We start from the raw sequence: 13,674 nt of genomic DNA on the forward strand, positions 1-13,674 counted from the left end.
TCGTTTTAGGTTAAATGCCTTGTGAATGGGAGTGAATGGGGCACTTTTATGATGGCATCAAAAATCACTATTTTTTTAAAACACTAAGAAGGCTCGACACAACATGAAACTGTGCTGGAAGTATCCCCAGGGGCTCTACACATGAACTCCAGCATTGAGAACATTGTTTGTGTACACAGAGTTTACTAAAAAGAAAGATTTCTTACAGTAGCTGTGTCCGCCGGCATTTTGACAGTCAAAACTAGTCGATATCCGAATGTGAATGAACTGACTCTGAATTTTAGTATTGCTTCTTATATGAGGATCCTTTTTCAAATACATGGTCAATACTGATTTTCACTAACAAGAAAACAACAAATTATCTGTGAATTTATATGGACCTAAGCTTTAGGAGCTTTCCATCTTTACTCTCCTCCCTGTTACGGAGATCGACTATTTTTGACTGACAAAACACCGGCGGACAGAAACACAGTGAGTTGTTCAAAACCTTTCTCTTTAGTAAACTCTGTGTACACAAACAATGTTCTCAATGCTGGAGTTCATGTGTAGAGCCCCTGGTGAGACTTCCAGCACAGTTTCATGTTGTGTCGAGCCTTCTTAGTGTTTTAAAAATAGTGATTTTTGATGCTATCATTAAAGTGCCCCATTCACTCCCATTCACAAGGCATTTAACCTAAAATGAAAATACGGTCAAACTTAAAAGTGGCGTTTCCATTCTAATTATGCTTTTAAACGAAAGTTTGCCTCGGTTAGATTAACAAAAAGACCCTAGGTTGCATTTTGGCGAGAGTTACGAGAGTTTAAATAAATGCCACTTGACTTTGAAATGACGTTATGAAAGACTGGGACCGTGAATAGCTTGTTTGAACTGATCTTCCCGCTAAAGGGAGGTCCGTGACATCAGAGCATGCGGTGTACTTCCTCTTCAATTGAACATTAAACAAGCATGACTCTTAGAAATAACAGCAGGCTTGACCAACACAATGCATGTTTCAAATGTCTAGTGTAAATGTTCAGCCAGACTGCTAAAAACCCGGGCCTGTGCAGTGACAGTATCCCACAATTCCTTCCCAATGTTCCCCGAGGACAGTTCTCTGCATACAGAACATTCTCCGTTCAGATTGTTACCACAGGAGTGTGCCTAGAGAACAGCGAGCAGGGGTGGAGGTGAAATTATGCTTTTATACGCGTCGTCTTGTGCCAAGCCGGGGTTTATGCTAGAGCTGATGTACTAGGAGGGAAAATTGAATCTTCTCCCAGACTTAATCCTCAATCGCTCCACCTGTAATGCATTTTGGACTCGCGCGTTCGGTTCCCCCACAGTTTCACGGAAGGCAGGGTTATATTTCAGCTGAACCCAGAGTGTCTGATTATTTATCACAAGGCGGGCGAGATGTTTCAGACAGGCGGTGGAAACAGTTTTAAAATCTTCCGGGACTTGCAAATAGATTTAAGTGTAAACACCTCGATGTCTGGTCGGCGACTGCATACAATTATTCTTTTCTCATGTATAACTTTGGCTCGAGTGCGTCTCTCCGATGGAACTGAATGTTCAAGATCGTCGTACACTAAGAAGGCTCAAAACAACCTTTGGATGTTCACATTAATGCATTTGAGAGATCAATGTATGTTCAATATTTGATCATTTTGTATTATAACATACAAAAGGTAGTGCCCTTTAGTGGCAAACCTGGGAATAGCATCAGCATTTAAAGTGGACTTTGGCAAAGTCTTTATTTTCAAATTTTAACACAAGCTAAGAATATTTTGAAGCTGTGTGTGTGCTTTCTGCATTTTAAAACCAGTTAAGCTCCTTTTTAAACTTCCATGAGATTTTCCTTCACCATGTTTCCCTCTTATTGCATTAACCTGATGACCTAACATCATAATACAGGATTTATGCATTTATTTTGACAGGGGCGTTTTCGCTCGTTCTCTCCCTGATGCACGTCTTGCTCCCTTATCCTCTGCTGTGTTCCCGCTTAGGATCTTTCCCTGCAATTTTTATCCTTATCTTTATTTTGCTGTTCGGAGGACATGACGCAAAGACTTAATATTAGTTGGCCCTCGACTGACCCAGGAACCGAGACCGGAAGAGACTGTTGCCTCTGCAGCTTTCCAAACAAGCACTCCCACATTCCCTGCAGCCGCTCCTCAGCAGGGGGAGGCCGGGAAACTGAGACCGTCACGATGGGATGTGGACATCCATCAGCCTGCCAGTTTCTGCCCAGCCAACAAGAGATGCTCCTTAGTTCCTGTGCTTTTCTTCCTCCTGTCCTGGGAATTCTGCCCACACTCCCGGCTGCCTGTGTAAATGGTAACCAGATTGGGGCTGTCAGCGTCTATATGATTTTTGTTTGATCTCCCTCATGCAACGATAGGGAATCATGTGTAGCCTACCAGTGAATGTTAACTAGCTATATGAAATATTACAGGAAAATCAGTCGGCAAGAACTAATTGCCAAGAAAACCAAATGATCGTCATGTGATTTGTGTTTGATCTCAATCGGCCATTGACTGGGAACTGTTAATGAACTGTGAACAGAAAATCAGTCAGCAAGAACCAGTAGAATCAAAGACAAGAAAGTGAGACAGAATCTGATAAACATCCAAAAATATGAAATATTTTCATATTTAGGGCTAATAAATGAAGTTTTGTGTGGAAAAATACATAAAGAAAGCAGGAAAAAAGTGACTTTCAAATCTGAATTTTGTTTGATATCGCAAGGAATCATGATCATAATAAATATAGCCTACAAATTTTACTGTAAAAGAAAAATAAGTCCGAAAGAACAGTACCAAAGAAAGAAAGACAAACCGGTGTTATAAAATTGAAGTAATTCTTCATACCTGGGGCTAATAAATTAAGGTTTTTGTTTTTCTAGAAATACACAAATCTTAATTAAATCTGCCAAAATATTATAGTTAAAGGAAAGTCAGTCAATAAAACTAAATGTCAAGAAAGCCTGAACGCCAGAGTGATTTGTGTGATATCGCATGGAATTAATGAACTATAACATTTTACTGTAAAAAGAAAATCAGTCAGATAGCAAGAAAAGAAATCACACGTGATCTAAAAATGTGCTTTGTGTGGTAAATTAACAGTTTAAGTCCAAAACAGTTTAAGCCCCTATCTGTATCCGAAAGCATGCGCAATTTCCCTTTTTACCGAACATGCAAATGAAAATTAAAAAGTTTTTATAGTTCTGTTTAATAAAATATATTTTGAAGACTTTTTTGAAGTGTGATGTAGGTGAGTTGTAAAAGTGCACATGGGTGCGAGCAGCTGGAATCAATAAATCAGCTGACTGATGCTTTGAATTGAGTCTGATCATCAGGATAATCGTTTGGCTGTTGATACGGAGCGCAGCTCGCGCGCTGTGTTAAGGACCGCCTCGCGGGCGACGGGACACTGGCCAATATTATCCAAAAGTCAAGGAAATCTTTCTGCCGCGAGAGTTTCCACGCGTGAAAATGATCCAGGAGGTGGAATAATCCAGCGAGATACGAGGGCACGAGAGAAAAACAAAGAAAGGAAGCGCGAGGGTGGGAGATCGCTGGTGATGATGATGATGATGGTGGCCTAGAAACATCAGGAGTTAGCCTATTCCTCGTTCGGCTCGACTGGATCGTAAGACGATGGGGGATTTTACGCATTGCAAAGAAAAGGGGCTCGCTTTCCTCCTCCGCGCACCCCGACATTACTTTTGACTTGTGTTTTAACGCGAGGACGCGTTGAATGCGAACTCGTGGCAGTCCGCCGCTGGAAAGTCACTCACACACACACTCACTCACTCACTCACGTGAAAAGGAACAGCGGCTCTGCGCATTAATGCGTGTGTGCGCGAGCGCGTACGCGTGCTCTCCCGTGACCGATGGCACTGGAATCCGTGCGCAACGGCTATGTGCGCACTTGTGTCACTCCCGTGGAGCAGGACTGCTGGCACTCGTGTTTGCGGAGCCGTAGGAGCCTCTCCTCGGCCGTGTGTGTCGCCTCGCTGTCCGTGCTCCTCGCGCTGCTCGCTCATCAGTCCGCGGACTGGGACGCGGAGCGCGCACACGCGCACTCGGGATCTCCGGCGCTGCACTTGGTGACGCTCGTGGAGCTCGTGTGGCAGTTGCTCTCGCCCGTCTTCACGCTCGTGTGTGCCTTCTTCTGGGTGGGTGTGTATCTGCTCCGCTGCGGGGTGCTCATCCGTACGGCCGTGTTCCTGCTCACCGTGTGCCATCTGGGCGAAGCGGCGGCGCAGTCTCTGCTGGATGCGCATCAGCTCTACTCGTTCACGGCCACCGCGCTGGTGCTGCTCGCCTGCCTGGCCAGCGGGGCGCTCATGGTGGTGCGCCTGGGTCAGGGCATCTCCGTGCTCCTCTTCATCAGCATCATCAGGACCGTGTCGCTGCTGTCGCTGCAGAAGGTGCGCGCCAGTTGGAGACCCTACCTGGCGTACCTGCTCGGGGTGCTGGGGGTCCTGCTGGCGAGGTATGCGGACAGACTGCTGCCGGAGCAGGGAGCATCACACCGGGAGGGATTGAGGGGAGATATTCCGGTATTTAAGAGGCGCAGGAGGTCCAGCTCCGTAGTCTCGTCAGACATGGCACATCACGGCCAGTCCAGGAGCAAATCTCACAGGAGGACGTCTCTGCCCTGTCTGCAGAGAGACCAGGTACACTTATTGCTGCTGCTTTTGATCATAAATACAGTACGATTCGGAATTAGTACAGTCATTTCTTTAGAAGTACTTGCGCAGCGGGTTTACTGTAGCTGCTCATGAATTGAAAGCTCTTATTGTTGTTATTGATCACAGCAACTACAATAGCACCAATAATAACCGGAATAATGTCATTTTAGACTGCATGTGATTACTTACTTCTGAAATTGGAAATCAAGAGGTCGTTTTAACAACACGACTATCTTATTGTTGCTGTTGATCATGATAATTATAAAAGAAATATTAGGTCACACTTTACCTTAGTGTTTATTTAGATTAATAAACTGCACACACTTACTGTTGTTGCTGTTGCCTCTTATCATCACATTATGATCATAAAACATCTATAAAAATATAAAGATGAGTTTTTTGGGGGGAGGAATATTTCTGTCGGTTGTGTTTTTCCAGCATTCTTTATTTGTCCTGACACTTTGGAGCACTTTCACTCCAGCATGCATTAGTTTTCATGTATGGCATCATTTCAGCAGAACCTACAGGAAAAGCTCATAGCTAAAGGAGTGAACTTTGACCTCTTGTACACTATTAGGTGTGTTTTTGATTCTTCAGCTGTTATATTTTAGCAAAAATATTACAGAACTAGCGTGCATGTGGACTAAAGTGGAGATTTTGTGCTCTGCACAACCAAATTGCAAAAGCATGCAGAAGGTTATTTGATGTGAATGTTTATGCTTGCATCTGTGCATATTTGTGGTATTTTTTTGCTATATACACACAAGTACAGAAGACTGACGATTTGGCTTGTCAACGGGACGTCATTGTATATGGCCAATTGTAAATTTCCTCAGAAAAGAACATTAGTCACATTATTTCTTTACATTTTTGATCATCAAAGCATTTTTGTATATTGAGAAAAATATACATGTAAATATTTATATTGTTTAATTATTTTATATATAGTTATTACATATACATTTATTATATTAAATAAAAAAAAATTTCCAATATAGACTGCATTGTAAGAATAAAGTCTACTATACACTAGTAATGCTTAGACTGATGATTGGCAAAGTGCACAAAATATTTAGCTGAAAACTTCTAATTATTGATAAAGATATCTCAAAGTCTAAATAATTGGCTATCGTTACGCATGGTGTTGAAACTAAACTGTTAAATCAAGTTTAAGAATTACTGCAGTGATTCTTTGAACTCACTGTAAATACTGTATTCACACTTGCCCGTCTTGTCCTGTTTACTGCTCATGCATGTGAAAATATGCAGTAAGATAAGCTGCCATTTAAAGTTTTGCGTTAAATCCTGAAGTGAATGTAAATGGAGATGAATTGATTTTTTTTTTTAATGAATTTAATTTGAAGGTCTCTAAGCAGTTTTAGCTTTGCTGGGACGTTTACTGTTCTCACAGAGAAGTTGCTGCTTTTGGTCTGCGAGTATTTAGTTTGCACCCTCTAGCGGCCGCATTATTAATGTATTTGCAATGGGAACCTTAAAAGGAAGAACATTTGTGACGAATCAATACATTGTCGTTGCAGTACTTCTGGCGTATTTGCTTTGAGTGTGAAATGGGAAAAGAACACAGACCCCTGAGTGTGTTTTCCATGTTCTGTATGACACACACACACACACCTGGTGCACATGTGTGATGTCTGCAGTGATATTAGTTGGTATAAAGGTTTATGTGTAGTTGTTTTATCTGTGTGGTCTGGCTGTGTAAACATACCACTGTGTGACCCCTGCACCGCTCACGTCTGCTCCGACAATAACCTGTGTGTCTCAATAGGCCACACAGAACAGCTCGAGTGCATACATGAAGACGTCGCTCTTCAGAGCTTAAGTGTGGATCAAAGTCTGCTCCACGTGTTTTGTTGGTCTGAAAACGGTTCTGGTACGGGGTTTGCACGTGATCATGTATTGATGATGTATAATTTGCACGCTCCTGTCACCTAACGCGTTTCTCACAACTGCTCGTGTCTGTATAAATCAGATTCTCGTAATGCATCTGCAGGCAAATGCCAGTTTGTGACGTTTTCTTGGTAAATCCAAAGGGACAAACACAGTGAAACATGCGTCCTCTCCTCCTGAGTCATAACCGAGCTACATGATGACAGTTCAGAACAGCTCACATTTAATAAGTGTTTATGTGTCGCAAAGCACCAGGGTCATCATGAGTTTGATTCCCAAGAGAATGCATGAATTTATCAAATGCAACATAAGTCACTTTCGATTAAAATAAAATCGGTTACACTTGATTTCGATAGTCTTTAGACCTCCTACATGCAACTACATGTCAACTAACTCTCATTAGAGTATTACTAGACTGTTAGTGTAATTTGACATTTACTTGCAAAGTAGTCAATAAAACGTCGGTTGAAGAGCATCAAAATAAAGTGTTCGCAGATATTAAGCATACGGTCTACTAATAATGACTGCTAGTTGACATGTAGTTGCAAAGGTACTTATAGTTAGTAGAAGTCCACTTTACTAACTGTCAAATTTGTATAAAAAGCACATTTATTCATTTAGCGTCAGCTTTTATTCCCTGGAAATCAAACCCATGAGCTTGGCGTTGCAAGCATTCTACTATTTGAGCAACAGAACAGCCAAATGTAAAAAAAAAAAAAAATACCAGAGAACCAGAAGTACTGTGCAATCTCTCATTCGCACCGAGCATCCAGTAAATGTTTAATTTGGGGTGGTTGTTATCGGCTCGTATCACCCATTCTGGTAAACAGGAAGTGATGTCAGAGTCGCTGTGACCATTATCCCACTCAGTAGAGCACATGCCCTGGGCGCTTTCAGTGACTTAAAATCATTCCCGTTATGAACATCGCTGTGTGAAGTGAGTTACGTAAGGCTCTTCAAATGGACTGAGAACAGGACTGAAACGCTGAATTAGTCTTCCTTCTTCACTCACTTGTCTCTGTTGTGGCCTTTCTAGACTTGACTAACCTTATGTGTTCAATGAAACATGCAGTTTTGGACCTTACAGTTGAAACTGTTACTTAACTAGTGCTCTAGATGACTGTACCCCATTTAAAAGATAATGTGTCTCATCTTGAGTGTTTCTGGGTGGTAAACTGAACCGTACCTCACTGCATTCTCCTGCTTTAAGCGCAGGTCTCCAGAGGACGGTGTTCGTGGAAAACCCCCGTTTAATGACACGAGCAGTCGTTTCAACTCAAACACCTCACCGCATGGAGTCTTTAGAAGCCTTTAGTGGGTCACTGAGTTGCGATTAGCCCAGGGCTGCCTGGAAAAGCTGTTCGCCGTGAGCCCGAGCCTCTGGGCAGAGCAGAGAGTATTTAAATCTTCTCTTAAAGGGGAATTGTGTTTGAATGCTTTTAATGTTAAAATACTTTCACCTGTCCCAGATTAATGTGCACAGATAAGTATAATCAAGGTTCAACGCGTACTAAAACAAGCTGTGTGAATTTAAAGATTTCTCATTTTTGTTCTTGCAATTTCAACGTTTTGAAATCTGTCATAGCAGGGATTCAGCGCATGTCTCACTAGCATGTTGACTACAATCTGCACTCTCAGAAAAAAAGGTACAAAAGTTGTCACTGTGGCGGTACCTTTTCAAAAGGTACACCTTTGTACCTAAAGAGTGCATATTAGTCCCTCAAAGGTACATATTGGTACCAAAAGTGTACATATTAGTACCTAAATGGTACATATTAGAACTCTTTTGAAAGGTACTGTCCCAGTGACAGCTTTTGTACCTTTTTTCTGAGAGTGTGGGGTGTTTTATGGCAGACTTGACTATGAAAGTGTGCATTTAACACAGTCTCACCCCCAAATGTCACATACTGGCGCGTCTTGACCAAATGGCAATATACGACGAAAAGGGTACCCCTAAAACGTCCGTATGTGACTATTCGGGTTATGGGTAGGTTTAGGTATGCGTTAGGGTACCGCTAAGAGGCGCTGCTGGTGCGCTTATGTCTTCGTCTTATATGGACGTTTTAGGGGTACCCTTTTCGTCGTATATTGCCGTTTGGTCAAGACGCGTCAGTATGTGACGTTTTGGGGTGAGACCGGTTTGGTGCATTAGGTTCCATTTGTAGGTTGACGTCTGAATGAATGTAAACACCGCTTCAAAAACATTGCTCTGTTTGTTTGAGTGGCCCAACACGTCATCTTTAGGCATGTCGGGTGAAGAAATAATCATTTGCAACCCATTTTTTTACTTCAGTAAAATGGTATTTTGATTATTCAGTGAGGAAAAAAATGTATATAGTGAAGAGATCAATCCAAAATACCATTTTACTAAAGTAAAATGGGTTGCAAAATACCCTTTTAACAGAATGTAATGACACTTGATTTCCTCAGTTATTAACATCATACATGTACCTATTTTTTATTTAATTTTTAAATACTTTACTGAAAGAATGCACTATAAAAGTATTTTAATGCATTAATTATGCCTTGTAATGCACCTTATAAGGCATTGTATATTCTCATGAATAATTGTAACCACAGTTATAATACATTATAATACTTCATTGAACATATACTTTTAGAAAGTCTAATGCATTAAAACACAATGACAAACAACCAATTTCAGATGTAACAAGCAATCTGCAAATATCATAATGCATTTGAACTTTGCAGTTAAGTATTGTTAAAATTATTTATGAAAAGATATAATGCATTATAACGTACATTATGTGTACCTTTATAATGCCTTAAACGTAAATGCTTTATGCCCCTATTATGCTTTTTCAGATATTTCCTTTCATATGTGTAATAAAGCTGTTTGTGAATGTAAAAGGTTTGCATAGTTTTAAAGATCAAAGTGCAGATGAAAGTTATTGTCTCCAAAAGAAAGAACCGATTCTAAACTGCTGAAACGAGTCATCAGTAATTCCAGTCTTACTTCCTGTTACTTACCTATGTAACAATGTGACAAATCTGCATAGTAAATCGAACAAAGTCTACTTTGACCCTCAAACACTATATTTGTAGCTGAGGCCTGAGTTTGGTTTGTGATGTTCATGCCGAGAAGATTCTGTTTTCTGCGCTGCAAAATACAAATTCTCTTTGCATCTTTTCTAAAGGATGAGGACTCGCACTGGGATTGATACGGGAAAACCGACACCATTGTTACTGTTCGTATCACTGTGTATCAAGTGCTGAGGAAGATCTAGAGCTGAAATTCAGATATAGTAATGTAGGTATTTCATTGCCAATCACAACAGACTGGGTCTTCTGACCAATCAGAGCAGAGTAGACCAATCACAACAGAGTAGACCAATAACAACAGTCTGGGTCATCTGACCAATGAGAACAGAGAAGACCAAACACAACAGACTGGGTCATCTGACCAATCAGAGTAGAGTGGACCAAACACAACAGACTGGGCCATCTGACCAATGAGAACAGAGAAGACCAATCACAACAGACTGGGTCATCTGACCAATCAGAGCAGAGGAAGCTCTCAGAAAGGCGGGGTTTAGAGAGACTGAATATTTGATCGAAGCCTTTCAGACGCTGTGAGAAAAGAGCTGATGCTGCAATGTCTATTACGAGATAATTAAAGTGTGTTTTGACCTTGGATGCACATAAACCTAGGAGACTCTTAACAAAATTTGGAACCTGTAAGATAAGGGGGAGTTTAAGTAAAGTGTTAACATGTTTTCTTGGCATTAAATGACAGAAAACTGGTAAATGTGGCAAAATTTGACATCTTTCTCTCTTCTGACCAACATAATAATTCTCTTGATTCCATTATCATGATTTTTTTTAATCCAACTGTTATGACTTCCACTTCTGAGAACCCCCGGAAATGTGCAAAAATATGCAGTGAATGTATTTGAGAAAGTACAAAAGGTCAATCAAAGTGACTTAAAAAGAGAAAGAGTTTGATGCTTTTGTCACATCTCTTCTCCAGATGATTAAATGAAAGGTCCTCCCCTCTTGTTGTTCCTCCCCAGAACTAGAAAAACAGTGGCATTTTTAGTGGCCTGAGAAATTAAGATGTTTCTGTTTCTTTTGTGATGGAGGAGAGGATAATGTATTAGATTTCTGGAGGAGAAGAAAAGGGTGTGCGAGTAGCTATTTGAGGGATGACGCAAATGGAGATCCATAGAGACCTGGAGTATGTTTCTGTGCCATGGGCCTTTTTTTTCTCTTCCTTTTTTTTTTTTTTTTGTGTGTGTTAAGAGGTCCTTTTCCCAGCCTGGTGGAGATATGAGGTTAGTAGGTGGGACTTTTCTGTCTGCCAGGATTGATAATAAACCTCAGCTCAATGAGATCTGAAAAAAGCAGCCGATGTGCCCTGAAGGTAATGGTTTCCTGTCTGAAGTGGACCGTGCTTCATTCCTCACGGTTCTGCCCTTACCTGCAGTAGCTGAGAGATTTTTAATCTACACCAGAGCTCTCGACACGCTGAGGGTTGTTTTCCTTCCTGCAGTCTACGGTTCTTCGCTCGCTCTCACTGTAATTGGTCTGGTCTGCGTCGCTGCGGCAGACAGAGGGATCTTTGACGTCGACTCGCTGTATTTTGCTTGTAAGAGGCCTCGCGTCCAGTCGGACCGTGCCAGGCCTGGAATGTGTAGCCTCAGCTGTCTTGCCTGAGCCGGCGGCTGCCAAAAACCTCATCCATTTTAAAAATGCTAGCAGTTTGACTCTTTCCAAACAACCTAGAAGGAACCGGACAAGCAGGTTTGCTTACAGAGGACTATCCGAACCAGGTGCGCTAACTGACGGAGCAAAGAGAACCAAATGACATTAGCTGTTCTACATATGTCAGTCTAAAAAGTGAACTGCAGAAACCTCCAGATGCTGTAAAAGCGCGTCTTGAGAATAAAGGCTGTTCAAAGGCCTCGGGAAATGTAAAAAGCATTGAAGGTTTGGAGACGAAGTGCGCTTGTATGAGATGCCCAGAAGTGAGGTCGGTTGCACTTCACGTCTTTGCAGACTGTGAGCCTGTGAATATATTTCCCCTTATTTTGCTGGTGATTATAAAATCAAAGCATCGTTATGACGTCTAAACATGGCAGAAATGGCATCACATTTATGTGAATCAAAGTCTCAGTTTCAGTGAATCAGTTCAGAATTTTGATTAATTAGATCCTAATTAGCTGATCCAGTTGACTCTTTAAAGATTTTACATCTATTTTACATGGTTAATGTTTTCTTTTAAACTTTTCAAAGAAAATACCTCAATATTTGGTAGTATAAACTGAATATGACCAGAGGGCTAAAAAATATTTTTTTATTATTAATACTAGTCTTTCAGTGAATTGATTCAAAATGATGATTCAATGATTTGTTTGCATCAGCAATCAGCCCTACATTTGTTCTTGTTACAGTCAGAAGCCGTTTCACTCTGACTTGAAACAAGTACATGTACATAACATATATTAATACACATAAAATATATAAATATTTGTCAATATAAATTGAATTGGGCTGAGTGCACACTCATTAGTGTTTTCTGTTGGTGTGTGTTGTTTGTCACACATATTTGATCTCCCCAGCCGATGGACGGCCGCTGCTGAGAGGGCGCTTGTTATTTTAACCTGTGCTGGCCGGGACCCAGCGCCCCTCTCTCTCCCATATGAGCGGCCCGCCTCAGACAAGGCCTGTCTTGTTAACTCACTCAGTGGCATGTTTTAGTTTCGAAAATATGGATGGCAGATGGTGTAGTGATGGGGGAAGTTTTTGAGTTGAGCCAGTCATTGACTAAAACGCCGTCTGTACATCTGTCTGTTTGTCAGACCGTCTCTCTCACTCGTTCTCGCTAAGGTTTACGCTTTTGAGGGACGGTTTTCTTTTTCTAAGTATATTTGAATTAGGGAAGCATAGTTGCCCTGGAGAGTTTATAGAACAATTGCTCAAAAAGACAAAGTGCTTAAAAATTCTTCCTGATTATCGATAATCGGGTTCATTATAGCTAATGCTGTCGATTTAATTTTGTGCACTTTATTTATTTCATTATTTTAAATGAATTTATTTTATTATAATATGTATAATTGCATTTATAATTTCTAAATATTTATTCAATTATTTACTGTCTGTATAATATTAATTTATTTGAAACATACATGAGAATGAGGCTTTTCAAATTAATTGACCCGCTTAGTTAATAAATAACTTCTTATAATGAATTCCTTTAAATTCCTTTCATTTTAATCAATTAACAGCCCTAATTCCCTTTTATGGTAATTGTCGCACTAAATTTAACTCAATTATTTTCATAAAGGTTTTACAGACTATTTACATAAATTGATTCTGCTCATGTTTCACAAATATGATCATATTTTTTTTTTTGCAATTTTCCGTTGTCTTTCCATAAAAACATCAGTCATGCTGTTTGAGCAAAGATTAGCTTCAAAAAAATTCAGTGGTATCCTGTAGCATGAAGTTATGACAATAATTAAACATGAAATAACCGTGTCCGTATTTGTGAGTCTCTGGGAAGCTTCTTAAATCCACACCTCATCAATAGTGACTAATATCTTTATCAGTAAGGGTGGGAAACACAATTCTAGAGTTCCCTGTTATCACAGCAAACCCCTTCACGTATCCCGAGGGGACTCCTGACGCTAAAGCTTTTTGTGAGGCTTTGATAACAGCCGGCGCTACGTTTACCACAAGCTTCTCTGAGGAAACAATGAAACGGCAGCTGGAAGATTTTAACTTCGGCCAAGAAACAAACTTGCTTAGTTAACATGTTACTGCAGCTTGCACCTTAGCTGCCAATGTGTGTGTGTGTGTGTGTGTGTGTGTGTGTGTTTGGCCTATCAGATAATTGCATGCACAATTGTGACCATTGCAGCTGGAAGTGTTTTTCGGCCGCTTGTTAGCCGGGTTAAGCGTGTAACTGGCCTAATAACGTGAAGCCACACAGTCAAAGTTTTACCGTCAGAGCTCGCGTGAGAATCCGCCGCTGCTTTACGTCAGGAGTTGACAGGTACCGTGAGAACGCATATGCCCACCACTGCTAGATCTGACTCTCTGACAGCTCACCAGTAAAAACACT

At 40.8% G+C, this 13,674-nt stretch overlaps 1 protein-coding gene across 3 annotated transcripts in view; it reads left to right on the forward strand.

The window, feature by feature from the left end:
- Nucleotides 1-3,206: 3,206 nt before the first annotated feature.
- pde3a (phosphodiesterase 3A, cGMP-inhibited) overlaps nt 3,207-13,674 on the forward strand; it is a 94,832-nt gene continuing 84,364 nt past the window's right edge. For all 3 annotated transcript variants that reach the window (XM_081364306.1, XM_081364307.1, XM_081364308.1), the window contains exon 1: nt 3,207-4,664. In XM_081364306.1, the coding sequence (XP_081220432.1) occupies nt 3,876-4,664 (789 nt within the window). In that variant the 5' untranslated portion in view covers nt 3,207-3,875. The remainder of the gene's footprint in view (nt 4,665-13,674) is intronic.

Source organism: Scardinius erythrophthalmus (assembly GCF_964197995.2).
Source record: "Scardinius erythrophthalmus genome assembly, chromosome: 4".
NCBI classification, from domain to species: domain Eukaryota; kingdom Metazoa; phylum Chordata; class Actinopteri; order Cypriniformes; family Leuciscidae; genus Scardinius; species Scardinius erythrophthalmus.